Here is a 16,255-nt window from a genome sequence, read left to right as displayed (position 1 = left end):
TAAGAACATATAAACTATTTAATTTAATAGTTATTAATAAAATAAAAAAGACAAGTTCTGATAATTTAATGTTTGCGTGACACAAACCCTAACTTTATTTCTGAAGTTTAAGTATCACTGTGTGATTTTGTGTAATTGAGTCACAAACTATTGATCCATATTTTTATTAACGGGATCTTAATAAGAAATAACTTGACTTAAAAAAAAATGAAATATCAATTATGTTGAAAAATTTACCGTTACAGAAAAATCAAATCTTTTTTGCCAACAGGATGGGGAAAACAGAAAAAAAAGTAAAAGTACTTTAAATCACAGTTTGGAACTACCGGCTTAAATTAAGTTGATAATTAATACAATTTCAAACTTAACTGTGATTTTGTTGTAGGTTCCTAAAACACTGTTTACAAACATCTAGTCTTTAGACAACTTAATCATTTAAACACAGTCCACTTTATTGCATTATTTTTTATTAATAAAGTTGTTTATATAATAAAAAAAAGTTAGTTATAAATGTAAAATAAGCAACATTTTAAATATTTACTGTAGAATTAAAATAGTAAGCAAATTAAATCCAAAATTCCTTATTTAGTGTAAATTGTTTAAAACAATTATTTGAGCACAGAACATATTTTGAATAAATTGAACATAACTAAACAAATAATAGTAACGCTTCTCGACGCGTGTCTATTCAATGTATGCACTTATGAGATTGTAAGCCAAATTTTAAAGCTATTGTTTACTACCTATAAAAACTAAAAATTATAATTTTCAAATAGCATAATAATGATCTGTTGTACTGTGCTGTTACTTGTTGAATGTAGAACATAGATAGTAGAAAAATATGATAACTAATGATAATAATATTTTGTATTATCATCATAGCAGCAGTTATCAACCTACTTGTACCACGGTTTTTGATTGTTATGGTTAAATAGCCATTCGTTAGCTGCTGTCAATATAGGTCTGTCAACCTACCTGTCATGACGGTGTGTTAGAAAAGTCGGTAATCTATAAATATGAAACGCTGGTCAAACAAAATATCACAAAACATTTTATTGTGTTTGGTTATCTGTGTACTCATCTATCGGACAATGCGATCATAAATAAGTATTTTATTGGCTCCCGGTCTTTGGAAAACCAAAGAAATATAACAATATTTAAGAGAAAATGTAATATCTTTACAAAGTCATAGCTAACGACTAGATGGATAAAAATTAATAATTCAAACGATAACATATTTTTAAATTTTTTGCCTACAAATTTATGGAATTAAAAACATATGTTGCCATTTGAAAACGTGAACTTAGACCCTTTTTATCGTATAAGGGATGAAAATAAAAATTTTCGAAGCATTGAAAAATGTAGTAAAACTTATACCTAAAAGAATAGGAAAAAATGTTTTTTCAAAATATTCATATTTTCCGAGAAAATGAGTGTCTTACGTTAGTTGGATCACCCTGTATATCAAATTTAGTTGCCCAACTATATTTATATCCAGTAACCCACCAAATGAAATTCAATGAAAAATCTTTCATAGGTTTTGAACATTGTTTGTCAATAATGAATTTATTATAAATTATGAAACCGCTGACAAAATGTCTAAAAAAACTTACCGCTCTAATTCCATTTCTGCCGTAGACGGCAAAGCGTCCTCTGCAGTCTGAAATATATAAAAAATTAAATAATAGTGTAAACTTAATGTGTAATAATATACTATTTTAATTACTCTATTATAATTGTACAAATCAAATTGTTTTTTTAAATATTTTACTGCAAGTGTATAGGATCATGGTACATAAAATGTGCAACCCGGACCGCTCTTATTCTGAATAGAGTATTGAAATAGTAGAAAATATCGCAGACAAGTTGGGTATAAAATTGTCAGTAACTAAAGCTTTTCGTACGCTTTCAAACATTTTAAATAAACCAAAAAAAATCACAAGATGTCACGAGGGTGATCAATACCAAATTAACAATCCTGCGGGGTCACAACCAGCAGAGTCTACAAATGCGATCGATAAAAATCAAAATTATCTACTGGATGGCAAATATTACAAAATACTGTCGGTTGACGGATCAAAAATTACTGTTAACTGTCAAATTATTTTTATTATTTGTGTTAGATAGATATACTATTATATAAACTTTGGAAAAATATGTTAAGTGTAATATTTGTTTGCGGTTTTAAAAGTAATTCATTTGTAGCAGTTATCAAATTTTAATATTTAATTCTCTGCTAAGTGTATATCACAAAAGTATATAAGTATTTATATAAAATGTTTACTCATACATTTTCGTATAACATATTTTATGAAGGTTAAAATATAATTTATCTATTTTTCATCTAGATAAAATTGTATTTATCTTTTATCTTTTAGCTAGATAAATGTTAAATGAATAATTCAATATCTTATCTAGATGATATATTACTCAATTGTCCGTTATCTTATCTAGATAACTTTATAGTTTTTATAGAAAAAAAAATGACCGCAAGTCGATTATGTGTCGGCTGGACGCCTCTCGCGCAAAAAAACAGGTGCATCGAATAGCCGACAAAACGGCCCGTGCCAAGCGAACCGAGCGTAAATGTAGCCGGCATACAGGGCCGTACTTACCTCAGGACCACTTTCCAGATCTTCTATAAAAATTTTTAAATCTTGACATTTGGACAAACACAATCTTAATTTTTTATTTCTGGCCCTTGTTAGTGGGCTATTTTCAGTTACTGCTAAAAGCCTTATTTCTTCGTAATATTGTTGACATTTGGCTATCACATGTTGCTTTTCTTCTATTAGTATGTTTTTAATCCTTTAAATTTACAAATTTCAAAACATTAAAAAGATGTACAAACACAGGTTATTAGGAAATAGATAAGCATGCAAAACCAAATAGTTAATACTAATTTCATTTAGAACTATATTCAAGCTATATAAGGTTAGTAAGTACTTATGTTCTAACATATTTTATTTTCTTATTTTGAAAAGTATATTTTCCAAATAAATTCAAATTGAGGGAAAGTAGTCATGTGGCTAACAGTTCCCCCTCATTGGTTTTTTATACTTAATATATTGTATTTAAATGTACATTTTTTATAAAAATAAATTTGATAATTTTTTAAAAACGAAAATTTTTTAAGCTTTTGTGGATTTTGATTATTGTTTATCATTAAAGAATTTTTTTTAATTTTATATAAATAGTTATTTTTAAAGAACCTGAAATTATGAAACCACTGACAAAATGTCTAAAAAGACTTACTGCTCTAATTCCTCGGACGCTTCAGTGGCCGTGGCCAACCGGTCATTTAACGGCAAAGCGTCCCTTGCAGTCTGAAATATATAAAAAATTAAATAATTAGTGTAAACTTAATGTGAAATAGTATACTATTTTAATTACTCTATTATAATTGTACAAACCAAATTGTTTTTTTTTTAAATATTTTACTGGAAGTTTATAGGATCATGGTACGTAATATGTAAAAACAGATTGACAAGTAAGCCAACCTATAATGACCTCCACTCCCTTAATCTATTGAATAAGTTCAATTAGTTCTTGACGAACGCGGTGTTCAAACAAATAGATAAGAGTTATTTGTATTAATAAACAACAAGGAGTTCAAATGTGTAGTTTTCAGTTGCGTTTCTAATTTAAATACTCTTGCAATAACAAAATGGTTTTACATGGGCGGTACATTTTCATACTACCCTAATTACTTCACACAAATGTTTACAATACATGGTTTTATCAACGGCTATTATATAACACTCGTTATATGTTTACTATCCAATAAAAGTACAATATCTTGCACTTTTTGCCTAAAATCAATTTGTGAATATGGTTTTCAAAACAATATTACGATATCACCGCCCGATGTTGTAATAGATTTCGAGAAAACTATTCAATTTTCATGTAAAACTGTTTCGCCTTTAGATAAAGTTACACGGATGTCGCTTTCATCTAACACTATCGTGGAATAAAAATATCCAGCAAAACGGCTTGAAAATTGACTACAAAGATAAGAACAGTGATATTAGAAGGTGAATAGTTCAATGCTATGGTATACCATTTCTAAGCCCAGAAAGTTTATCTGAATATTCTGTAATTCAAGTTTTTATACTATACACCCAGAACTTTTTATGTTTATAGAAAAAATAAAATAAATACAGTTAGAAACTTACATTAAATTAAATAGCTTAATTTAAAAATTTTAATATCAGTGCTCTAAGACCAAACAAAAACGAGAAAAATTGCAAAATATTCAATAATTTCAATTCAATAAAACAAATTCAAGATTTAAACAAATATCAAAAAAAATTATCAGATTTTTATGCTATCAGCGTTTTGCTTATAGAGCCTCTCATTCTGATTATAATGTAACAATAAAATTGTTTATTATACAAGTGCTAAAACAGCAATTCACGGAAATTAAATTGAAATTATTAGCAACCTCTTAGCTACGGAGCGCCAGCTGGTGTTTAAACAAAAAAATCTACTGGATCAGAGCGTAGTCAAATCAAGAGCTCGCGAGGCCCTTTTTTCCTCTTGGCAGACAAGATGGAACGCGTCCCCCAATGGACGGTGGACCCACCGATTGATCACCGGTATTAAATCATGGCACGACAGAAAGCACGGTGAAATAAACTTCCACCTAACGATGATGGCTGGGGGGGGGGGGTGAAATGACTAACATCTGTGCTACCCTCCAGTCTTTGATATAATGTAAGAAAAAAAAAAAAAGGTTAGGTTACGTTAGGAAATTAGCTTATAAGCATTTATGGATTGTAAAAAAAGGGGAAAAAAAATTTGGCCATAGTCAATTTTTTAGTATTTTAGACTTACCAAATCCGGCCTTGGAGCACGGGGGAACTCTTTCACCTCCTCGTCTAATTGTCTCTCTTCTCCCTAAACGCAAAAAAGCTAATTAATACAATATTTAAATATATGTAAATAACAACTCGAGGTTTAATATTTCTCTACTCCAGTTTTGGCATATTTTTTTTTTTTATTACAACTGTAATAGACTACTACAGCTTTTGGGGCGTACAATCGTTAGGTTAGGTTAGGTTAGGAAGTTAGCTTATAAGCATTTATGGATTGTAAAAAAAGGGGGAAATGTAAATAGGCACTGTATCATTGCATTTGTTTATTAAAAGATGATAACATTATTTTCAGCTAATTCATAAAATAACAATGTTACTAACAAGAAGAAGAAGAGACTTACCTTATATTCAGAAGACTGTTCCAAACTTTCTACAGAAGCTTCAGCGTAATGTGTGTTTGGTAAGGTTGCCTTAGCGTTTTGGTTATCATCCTAGGTTAACATAAATAATAACACATGTATAATTAGTTGAAAAAATATAATAAAATTGTAAGCTCAATAAGTCGCGAAGCGACCGAACAAACCTTTTAGAAAACACGACAAGATATGTACTATATACAATATTATAACACTGTGTAATAGTAAGTCTAGAGGCAGGAAGTGAGTTCTTGTAGTAAATATACACACATACACGCCCCGATTAAGAGAATAATTTATAAATATTTAAAATAGCCATTCACCGCCACTTCCCCCTTGTTTTTCTTCTATTACAAATCTATTCCAAGAATTTTCCAAAATCATTGTGGGCAGAGGCAGTTAACTTAGCAATGTTTGTGTTAAAACGCACAGGTGATTCGGGTCAAGTAAGCAAATCTCCTTATGAATTATGGTTCGAAAAATCATGCAAAATAGACAAGTACATAGAAGGTAAAATATACAAATCCTATACCTATACCTAGTTTGCTAACTATCAAATAACAAAACAAAGTAGCTCCTATTGTACCGTTATTCCACTTCTAGTCCTATATTACTTCACGGTAATTATATTGATCAGTGTACCAGAAAAGTTTAGGATGTAAAAAAAATATATATAGAAATAATTTAAGTAAAATTGTATGTTGTAATTATTATGATTACTTTCTGGACGTGGTTTACGGCCGTTTACCTTGGCTGACTAAGTATAAAGAAGAAAATTAACTATCAATATTAATGTTCTTATATTCTAAGAACATCCCTGTTCGCATACATAAGTTTATGAGGAAAATATACAAGTAATCGACTCCTATCAGTATAATGTGTTATTTAATTAGAAATATTGAAGTCGTAAGTATAGGTAGTACCTATAATAAAATACGTTTAGAGTTTTTTGTTACTTCTGCTAATAAAATAAAATGTAATAAACTCTTCATATTTACTTTTTGGAATTCCTATTTAAAATTAAACATAATATTTGTACTATTGTTTTATTATACCAAATAGTAGATACATTTTTTGTAATTAGATCCGAAAAATAAATCTTTAATAATATGGTCTTATCTATAATTATCTCACTTATCTCTTATCGGCGATTGTAAACTGCGCCCAAGGCACAGGTAAACACAAAATCATACAATATGTAAACTGCGACCGAGTTTTTATCAAGTGTAAAAAGGTTACATGTTAACTGCGCCCGAGTTCTTATCGAGTGAAGTTAAGGTTCATTTATACTATTTAATTTAATGTAGGTATGTTTCTATTAAAATTGCTTTTAATTTTTCTAAAAACATAAAAATATTTGGATGAGTTGTTTAAAAACTAGAACTAAAATGGGTATGGAATGACTCGCATGCATTGATGGTTAAAAATGGCTCTTCTGATGCTTGAGCCATATTTCAGGTGGATACTGACTTCTTCACACTATAATAATCTACTAAATAATTCGCAAACGTGTCACTCTTTCGTCGTCGGGCTTAGATATCATTAAAAAATTTATAAAATACTCAGATACACTGTTATGAACCCCTGAAATATTTAGTATTAATTAGAGTAGTATATAAGTTATATTAATATTTCGCAATTGGAGCAACAGGTATCATGCGTAGACGCGGTCGGCCTAAAAGAATGTGTCTATTATTTTAAAACCGGGGCAAATCTATAGTATCTAATTACAGACCAAAAGCAAAAATCGTTCCAATTCCTAAGCTTTTAGAAAAACTCATAATGTCCACTTTCGCACAGACATTTAAAAATACCTTAGACTCCAATCGACATGGTTTTTTATCTGGCAGGTCGACTGACACTAATTAGATTTGTTTTCTATCTAACTTAATAAAATCTACGGAAATTGGCCTTCAAGTAGACGTTATATATATATATATACTGATTTTAGTAAGGTGTTCGACTCTGTTAACCATTCAATCCTTATTTCTAAACTTAAATCCATAGGCATCTCTGATCCTCTTCGATCCTGGTTTAGCTCTTACCTGTCAAACAGATGTCAACAAGTTAAAGTAAACGACCATCTATCCTCACGTTTTCCTACTACCTCTGGAGTTCCCCAAGGCGGTCACATTTCTCCTCTCCTATTCCTTATTTTTATTATGGACATTGTTATACACAGTTAGATTAATATAAATAATAATATTCGCTGATGTTTGTTATGAAACCCAAATTACACGAATGACAAGTTGTGCCGGTGTAGCACTGGCGTATGGTAGACAATTGCACCATATGTTGCATGGAGTTTGTTTGGTCAACACTAGGCGTGTCTGAATAATTAAAAGCAGGAGACAACTCATTTTCTTTTTGGCCGTGTGGTCATATCTTATCATTGTGCCTTAGTCAGAACCATCATTTAAAACTACTTTATGAGTATTATGACTAATATTATCAGTAATTGTACCCTTCTGCCAATTTTCACCTGTTTTTCTGTAATCTTTAACTAACACACCATCCTCCTTATCTAAATTTAAGTCTCTTTTACCCCCGTTTTTTATTTGTGTTACTTGATTATTAATAACTACTTCGTTGGTGTTTGGTATTAATAAATCAAATAGTGTTTGTGTCGAATGACCCAACATGAGTTGAGCGGGAGATTCGTGTGTTGTCGGGTGAGAAGGGACTCCTGTTAAATGCCTAATATCTAGTTTTTTACAGGCGTGAAAAGGCGTGCATTCGGGCTTTATTTCAACGTCGGACTTGTTTCATGCTATAAAGAAGATGGCCGTCATATGTCTGATGTAATTTTTAAAAAATGAAATGGCACTCATTTACATATCATAAAATATTAATAAAATGTTTGTACATCTAAAATATACTGAGTTATGTCTATCTATTTTTGACCCTATTCGTTGGCAGCGGGGGCACGCTGCACCTTAACTATCGATTCATTGTTTTTCACAAACGCGTCGTACGCAAACACACGGTGAACGACACTCCACTGCGCTATAGTGATAACTAAATGACATCTGACGGATCGAATGAGCTTATCTAGACCTGCCTACTCCCATTCAATGTTGAGAAAAACCCATCTATTTTTGTCCCTATTTCCGTGGCCCACCCTGTATTATATTGTATTAAACTTATATATATATACATTATAATAATAATGTACGATTGTGTTAAATGAAAGCGACATCCATGTATGTTTATCCGAGGCCAAATAGCGAGCGAGTGCTAAAACACTCGGATATCTGCCGTCCTCATTATCAATGCTAATTCCACATGCTGACAAGAAACCTCGTCATGGCAATTTATGCAATTTGGTAAAAGTGGTAGAAACCCTAAAATGTTAATATTCCCGTGATTGTATTGATTCGGACGCTGTTTGCATTTCATACCGATGACGAGAAGCTGGACGCAGCTTACATGTAGGTACTAACCTTTTTCCACTTGATAAAAACTCGGGCGCAGTTTACACATACGTTTTTTAAACCAAATTATAAACGAGGCGCGGTTTACGTATGCCCAAAAACTCAATAGATAATCGTTTTCTTGCACCCGGCCTTAAAGGTGCGCGTCCACAAGTCCGCATCGGACGGATTTTAGTGTGCTATAGCCAATACTGGAAAAATTGCACATCCGATTGATACGACCCGTCCGATGCGGACATATGGACGCTTACCTTAACACGTAAAGATTGTCAGCTGGCCCTGGACAAGCGGAGTTGTGTGTGCGACCGTTTCCCTAAGTATGACAATGAAATATTTTTGAAATTCATACGTACGGATTGTAACCACCGAGAGCAGCAATAGTCAACCAGGTAGGCACAACCGAACCCCGCCACAAATCCGCCGGCCGCATACAATTTAAGTGACATCATGTTTCACAAAATCGAGTATGTTGCTGAGACGTGATGACGAATATAACGAAAAACTGAATACTGTTATAAGAATAACGTAAAACTGAATTCTGTTATATAATAATAAATAACAACCAATAATACCTAACAATGATTTAAAAAGCCATTATTATTATTTATTCTATTCGGATAGCTTTTAATCAGCTGTTAAAATTCCGAGCTTTTTAAAAACCCAAAAATGTTTTTTTTAATACATTTCATAACCAATACTTTTTAATGTCTATACAAATGACCAGACCATTATGGGAACTACTCGTCGTTTCCTGAATGCCGACGATTTAGCGACAACTGCGCAGGGGAAAACTTTCAGTGAAGTGGAACACACACTCGCACATGCGCTGGAGAAATTGGACAGATTGTATACACAGAACTCACTAAAACCCAACCGAGCAAATAAGCAAATAAGTGTATTCCAGCACAACCAAAATAGGTTATTTTTTGTTCGCGGCTTTTGGCGATTTAAATAAAAATTGTAACATTTGAATTTAAAAAACTAGTAAACGAGTAAAACAACATTTTTTTTTACTATGTAATAGTCATAATATGTCAGTAATATGTCATAAGTGTAATTAATCATTAACGTGTATTAATAGTCCTACAACTTTACAGGTTGAATTCTAAAATAGTGCAATTATACAAAACAAATGTGTGATTCAATCATCTGTACGAGAAGTATAATAAATGATGTAAAACATAAAAATAAATAACATTTATATTCGCAATTTGAAGAAAATCCAAATTTGCCTTTTTCCAAAGACAAAAATCCTATTTATTCGAGTCGTGTTCGGAATAGTAAAAGCAGCTAAAGTGTCTACATCCAGCCGTGTACCGGATAATAAATCCTTTTGGGGTTCTCTAATGGGATTTGTCGGGCAGCACGGGTTAGGAATTTTTTACAACAGTAATTAGGGTCGACGACGTGCCTGCTAAATCAATATTCGAAAATGTTTTCATATTATATAGTCATAATTCATATATCTATTTGAATAGGTATCGTTTGGTATGAACGACCAAAGCAAATTAGACAACGAATCAATACTGGACAATACTGCATTCCAACCCATATAACGGACATTTTTCAGTTCAGTTTTTTTTAAAAATATTATACCTAAAATATTGTCATTTTGTACGTGGAAGCAAATGAGCTGGAGAGAGAGAGAGAGAGAGAAGGAGGGATAAACAGGTATATTGATAGCATCGTAAAAAAAAGAAACGATCCGGAAAATATTAAACCGGAATGGGGCGAGACCATAAAATAAAGGTCTACAAAAGTTAGATAAGGGCAGATCATGACCGAGTCGTGCATTCGGAATACATTATATTGTTTGTTTAATCTCTCGAATATAGAGTGCACTCTTATCTTGTCAGTGTTTTAAATATATTATATTTTGTTAGTTTGTCCTATCTCATAATATTCTAGTTTAAAGCCACCTTGACCGAATTCTCTGACCTAAAGACGGCGTACCCGCGACATTTATGCATTTACTTGAAAATAAATAAGAAAAAGTTCAATTTTGTCAAATTATTTTTGTTATATTACTTGTCCACCCTCTGATTGGGGTTCGTTTTATTAGTTACCACGTTCAATCGTTCTGACTGCATTTTTTTTTTTTTTACATGGACATGTCTTATGGCAGGGGTCGTTCACAGTGCTGACGTCATTAAGTATATATATATATATATATATATATATTTCTTCTGTCCGTGTGTAAGTATGCAAACTCCTCTCGATTAATGACTTCAATATTTTTTTAAAATTTGTTTATGTCAACTTTTTTTGAGTGAAGTTAAACGGTTCCACGTTAAATACCCAAACAATTACCCATTAAAGTAAGTATGTCTTAGTGGCGTAACGGTTAACACTTTGAACTAATAATCAAGAGGTTTCGGGTTCGAATCGAGTCAGACAAAACTACCTATTTTGTATTTTTTTAATTTTTTAATTTATATTTCAACGGTTAGAAACATTTGAAGCCTCAAAAAAAATCAATTTAACTTGACCTATCGGCTTCTAGACAAAAAAAAAATCTATTATCGTCAGCGGATTTATATTACACAATTTTTTCTTTCTCTTTATAAGAATAACTACAGTGATCCGATCAGCCTAACACACCGGCAAAGATAACAGATATGGACATAGGTTTTAAGTACTCGTGAGCTCGACAAAACAAAAAAAACTCCCCGTCGACCGGCACCCCGTACCGGTAAAAGGGCGTTTAACGACACCAAAGCACTGTGTACTATTATATAAAGCCGTGACAAGACGTGACAGCGTTTCTCGGTGATGTCAAAAAAAAAAAAATGAGTTGGCCGTCGAAACGACTTTGCCCTAAAAAAAAAACGTCACAAAAAACCCGTACCTATCGTCGCTCAAAATCCAAAAAACCTTCAAGTACTTAAGGGCAAAGACTACGACGGTTTTATGTTGTAAGACTTAGTGGTGATAGGGTTTTTCATTTTTTTTTTTTGAGAAAACATGTACGGTAATGGTCGATTGTACCCCATATGTTACGGCCCCACTAACAATAAACGCGATTTTTCGCCATTACCCTTTGTCTTAGGGTCACCAGCCCTTTACATTAAGGTTCTGGCGCGATTCAGACAGGTCGCCGACGTCAAAATGGCATAAAAATCCACTCCTTGACCGAAAACCCGCCAAAACCAAAAAACTTACCCGGCCGCCGGCGGCCGTTGCTATGCAAAATAACAAAGCCTGAAAATTACTAATTTTCAAATGAAAATGGGAGTTTTCCCGGATTTCTCAGCCGCTAGGGCGCATCGAAGGCCGCTCGATCCCTCGTTAGATCCACGAGATCACGGTCTGTCCGACGATGCCAGGCGCGCGAAGAAACAGCGGTTGTTAGCGCCGCGATTTGCCACTAAAACTACTGCGCTTAACCACGACGTACCCTGCTAGTTTCGCGTCTTCCGCCGGTCTCAGGGCCTCGGCCTGATGTTGCTTAATGTTGCCTACAAAATGTTGTCTTACTGGCCCCACTCGACGGTGTCGAGCCACGGACAAAGGAAAGATCTCAGGGGACGACAAATGCATGTATATGCTAGTCGAAGGGTTTGATATAATATGTGCTACAGCTTGTGTCTACGGTATGTGTCTATTTTTCCAATCGTAAATCCATCGGTTCAGCACTAATTACTCGGTCGACAGCAATATGCACCTGTGTAGGTAATAACAGCTGTTGTTAGGCTTTTAGTTATTAGGCTTTTGTGCTGGCCGATTTCAGTATTAATATTACTTGTTAGCGACCTCGAGTAAACAACTAATGTTTCACCAGACGTCGAACAGACACGCAACGCGAAAGTATTTTTTGTTGTTACGAGTCAATCCAAGTCATTTCAAGTCATTCCAAGTCATTCCAAGTCATTCCAAGTTTACCGAAGTCTTTAAAGGATGTATGAATACATTGCGGCGGCATTAGCGGGCGGCGTCGTGACCGGCGCTGGTTTTCTCTATTACAATGTAAGTATCGACAGTCCAGTAAACCTACCCTAATGCCTCGGTGCTTCCTTAAATAATAATAATAATTATAACTATAAACAGAGGAAATGCGCCGCAAAGTACGCCGCGGAGTATGAGAGATTGCGTCGTGAGCACGCAAGAGAAATCGACAACTTAAACAACGAATGGGCGCGAGTGCTTTCAAATAGCAATGACGCAATGAGAAAGCTGCATGAAGAAAAAGATAAGCTACAGTCAAGTTACAATGATGTAGTAAACAAAATGCGAATGCTGCAGCATGAAAACGAAAAGCTCGAATCGATACGTCAAAACCTGCAGGCAAAAAAAGAAAATCTAGAATCAAGTTATGACGACGTAGTAAACCAAATTCAAATGCTACTGGCGGAAAAAGAAAAGCTAGAATCGATGTGTCAAAAGCTACAAGCGGAAAAAGAAAAGCTAGAATCGATGTGTCAAAAGCTGCAGGGAGAAAATGATAAGCTAGAATCAAATAACGCAGACATACTAAACCAAATTCAAAAGCTGCGGGGCGAAAAAGAATTGCTAGAATCGATATTTCAAAAGCTGCAGGGAGAAAAAAAAATGTTAGAATCGATATGGCAAAAGCTGCAGGGAGCAAATGAAAAGCTACAATCCAACTACGACGAAATATTAAACAAATTGGAAAAACTGCAGGAAGAAAAAGAGAATCTTGAGTCAAAGTACAACGACATAGTAAACAAATACCAAGTACTGCAGAAAGAAATGAAAAAAAGAGAATCGGCACACTTGGGCGAGATGGAGATAAAGACAGACGAGCTAAACGATTTAAAGTTCAAATTAGGGAAAAAAACGCATCGCTTAAATTGCACCCAAACGGCATTGTACCAGCTCGAAAATGGTCCCCGCCGCCGCCCTAGGAACGTGCAGATGGCCAATAAAGGCGGTAAGTGAAAATACAAATAATAGCAGTTTTTTTTTTTTTAGGGACTATAACACACGCCTCGCAATTAATCTAACTACTACCCCTTGATGATTTCAGTGAGCGTTGAGTTATGTAATCATAGACCAACCAATTGACAACCGGTTGTTCGCACTCGGTTGCTCGCACTCGGACGAGCACACTGCTTTTGGGCGTCGACGATGTCAAGCTTTAAGTTATCCATAGTATTAATATGTTTGTGACGATTTTAACGAAATTCTTGATCTGTTTGAAAGGCCAGTTGCTTATGAAATATGACATGGTTCAAACGTCGGCCGCGGCTTCGCACGGTGGCACGGGGATGCGACAGGTGGATTTTCAACGACTCTGCCCCCGCACGGATCCGGCTGAGCTTGAGCACGATGGCTTGGGTCGTGTCGACTTTGAGGGCATCCGGCGATTGCGGCGACATAGACCTGCGCATCTCCGGAAAACGTCTGGCTGGGCCGATTAACGTGACCTCTGCGAGAGATAAACACGTGCCCTCGAGCCGTTCGTGCGGAACGTCCGTCGTGGCGCCGTCATGCTGGAACCAAACGTCGTCCGCGTCCTCGTGGTTGATGAGAAAAAACTGGTTATCAATGGTCTCGACAATAGAGTGCGTAACTGATGATAAACGATTTTTTTTTCAGCCATACGGTCGTAGACTACGTGTGGTTTCGGCGGACGCCACGGCGGAAGTTCCCGGAGTTGCGGGTGTATGCTGCCAGACATCACCGATGACCTCGCAGTCAACCCGGCCCGTGCCACCGCTCGTTCAGCCGGATCTATGCGGCAGACTCGTGGAAATCCGCCCCAGCGGCGGCGGACGTTTCAACGATGACATATTTGAAGAAAAAAAACGGCCACAAGAATTTCGTTAAGATTGTGTTTTTTATTTATTCAATGTACAGCTTATAAAAATGTAAAAATATTCTAAAAATACCAATGTAAAAATGTGTTAAATAAACCATGTATAACTGTATATACTTGTTATTATTGAGAAGTTCTTGCACGGGGCCTACCGTACATTATAATTTATGAGTATTATTGTACAAAAAAAAAAATATGCCTAATTATTACTGCATAGCAATTAATAGGAGGTAAAATGTTAGCTCGACGGTCGAATATGACTATTTATTATTGAAGATTTCAGTTTACATAACATGATAGATAATAAGATTAATTAATATCATAGTTAATGTGTAGGTAGATATTATATATTGTATTAATGTATTAATTATTAGATATAAACATAGGTGCAATTAAGGAGGGGAAGCTTAGAGGGTCGTACTGTTTATGTATTAACACATCTGCTTATAAAAATGTTTAACACAAAAAAACCATAAGGTTTTTGCAGAGTCGATTATTTTATTATTCAATGTTATTTATCAATTTCCATTTTTGTAACTTGTAAACGTTCGTTTTCTGCTTTGAGAAGAATAAATGTTTGGCTTTGGGTCAAAATCCCGGCCTTTCCGGTTAATGTCGACGGCCGTGGAATGGCAATTTTCAATATTTTATCCCTTGTTGGAACTTTGCCCAGTGTCTCTTGAACCCTCATTAAACCGATATAGCAGTTCCCGAGGGAATATCCAGGCTAGTCATCGTTTGTCTACCGACCAATGCAATTAGAAAGTCTGCGAGTCTACGGTTCAAAAATCCTACCTGAAAGGTATTACATTAAGTGAACATTTTAAAAATTTTACCCCTTCCCATTAAAAAAACCAAGAAAAAACACCAAAATAAAAATGTAAAACTGTGCACATTATTCAAATTAAAATCAACAGGTATCCTAAAAATATATTCATTTTTAATAAAATAATTACTCAATGATTAAGCAATACTTAATGATTTTTCCAACGTTTTTGTTTCGTTGAAAATGACAGAAAATGCAACACATCTAACTAACTACATGTATATATTGCGCTGGACAATAATTAGGTACTTTGTAAAACTGATAATCGGCCAGTCAACAATTTGGGTAAGGAATATTGTTAGTATTCCAAAAGGTAGAAGATTATTTTTAAATAATTGAGTTTCAGCAGTTATCCGGCTCAAGAGCACCAACAGCTTAAGTCGTTTTCAAGAAAACGTTTGTCTGTCGTTAAATCGATCACCCTGTATATCATTTTGATACAATTATTGTTTTTTCAATAAGCTTTGGAACATTTTATCAGTATTTTTTTTTTTTTTTTTGTATATCAATCATTAAAAATATATATCAAACCCGCTTTTAGACAGAAGCGATTAATTGAAATATATATATATTTTTTTTTTTTAGCACGTGGAAATTTTTTTATGCTGAATTTCCAAAAGTATTGAAATTCAAAATTCAAACAGTCCAACGATAATAAATCAAACGGTTCGACGGTTGTGTTAAACAAAAGTGCGCCCACCTACCAAAAAAAAAAAAAAACAGAGCGCTTTAAAGGGTATTTTTTTTTAAATTATAATTTCTATACAATTATCATTACTCGATTGGTATCTAAAAAAAAAAAAAATCGACCGAGCCCTCAACGATTTTTGCACAAATTATTTAATTTGATTAAAAATAATCCTTTAACTGTATGTAACGGCGGCAGATCATTTTTTTTTTAAATAATCGATGAAATCTTTTGATAATAGTATATTGCCGCCGCGACGGGCTGGCGAGCTTTCCGCGCGCGCCGACCGCCTGCC

At 34.1% G+C, this 16,255-nt stretch overlaps 2 protein-coding genes across 2 annotated transcripts; one reads left to right on the top strand and one right to left on the bottom strand.

Moving 5' to 3' along the window:
* Positions 1-910: 910 nt before the first annotated feature.
* LOC126840786 (uncharacterized) lies at positions 911-7,244 on the bottom strand. The gene is made up of 7 exons (XM_050576725.1): positions 7,176-7,244; positions 5,219-5,308; positions 4,837-4,899; positions 3,256-3,326; positions 2,616-2,808; positions 1,614-1,660; positions 911-1,008 (listed from the first exon to the last, which is right to left on the bottom strand). Exons 1-7 carry the CDS (start codon positions 7,242-7,244, stop codon positions 972-974), a joined length of 570 nt encoding a protein of 189 aa, XP_050432682.1. The 3' UTR covers positions 911-971.
* Positions 7,245-12,531: 5,287 nt separating this feature from the next.
* Positions 12,532-13,566, top strand: LOC126840785 (golgin subfamily A member 6-like protein 22). Its single transcript, XM_050576724.1, has 2 exons — positions 12,532-12,633; positions 12,715-13,566. Exons 1-2 carry the CDS (start codon positions 12,565-12,567, stop codon positions 13,564-13,566), a joined length of 921 nt encoding a protein of 306 aa, XP_050432681.1. The 5' UTR covers positions 12,532-12,564.
* Positions 13,567-16,255: the final 2,689 nt, after the last annotated feature.

Source organism: Adelges cooleyi, unplaced genomic scaffold (assembly GCF_023614345.1).
Source record: "Adelges cooleyi isolate 19-005CV unplaced genomic scaffold, UGA_ACOO_1.1 ACOO_flye_CR_arks_rails_tigmint_CR_PRNA_376, whole genome shotgun sequence".
Lineage (NCBI taxonomy): Eukaryota > Metazoa > Arthropoda > Insecta > Hemiptera > Adelgidae > Adelges > Adelges cooleyi.
This window is presented reverse-complemented; position numbering and strand designations above follow the sequence as displayed.

Excerpts from the sequence above, each read along its gene's own strand:
- LOC126840785 (XM_050576724.1), top strand. The coding sequence starts at position 12,565 with ATGTATGAATACATTGCGGCGGCATTAGCGGGCGGCGTCGTGACCGGC. Across the intron at positions 12,634-12,714 it reads CTGGTTTTCTCTATTACAAT|AGGAAATGCGCCGCAAAGTA; the intron begins GTAAGTATCGAC and ends AACTATAAACAG.
- LOC126840786 (XM_050576725.1), bottom strand. The coding sequence starts at position 7,244 with ATGCCTATGGATTTAAGTTTAGAAATAAGGATTGAATGGTTAACAGAG. Across the intron at positions 1,661-2,615 it reads ATCTGGAAAGTGGTCCTGAG|ACTGCAGAGGACGCTTTGCC; the intron begins GTAAGTACGGCC and ends TATATATTTCAG. Across the intron at positions 1,009-1,613 it reads GCAGAAATGGAATTAGAGCG|ATTACCGACTTTTCTAACAC; the intron begins GTAAGTTTTTTT and ends TCATATTTATAG.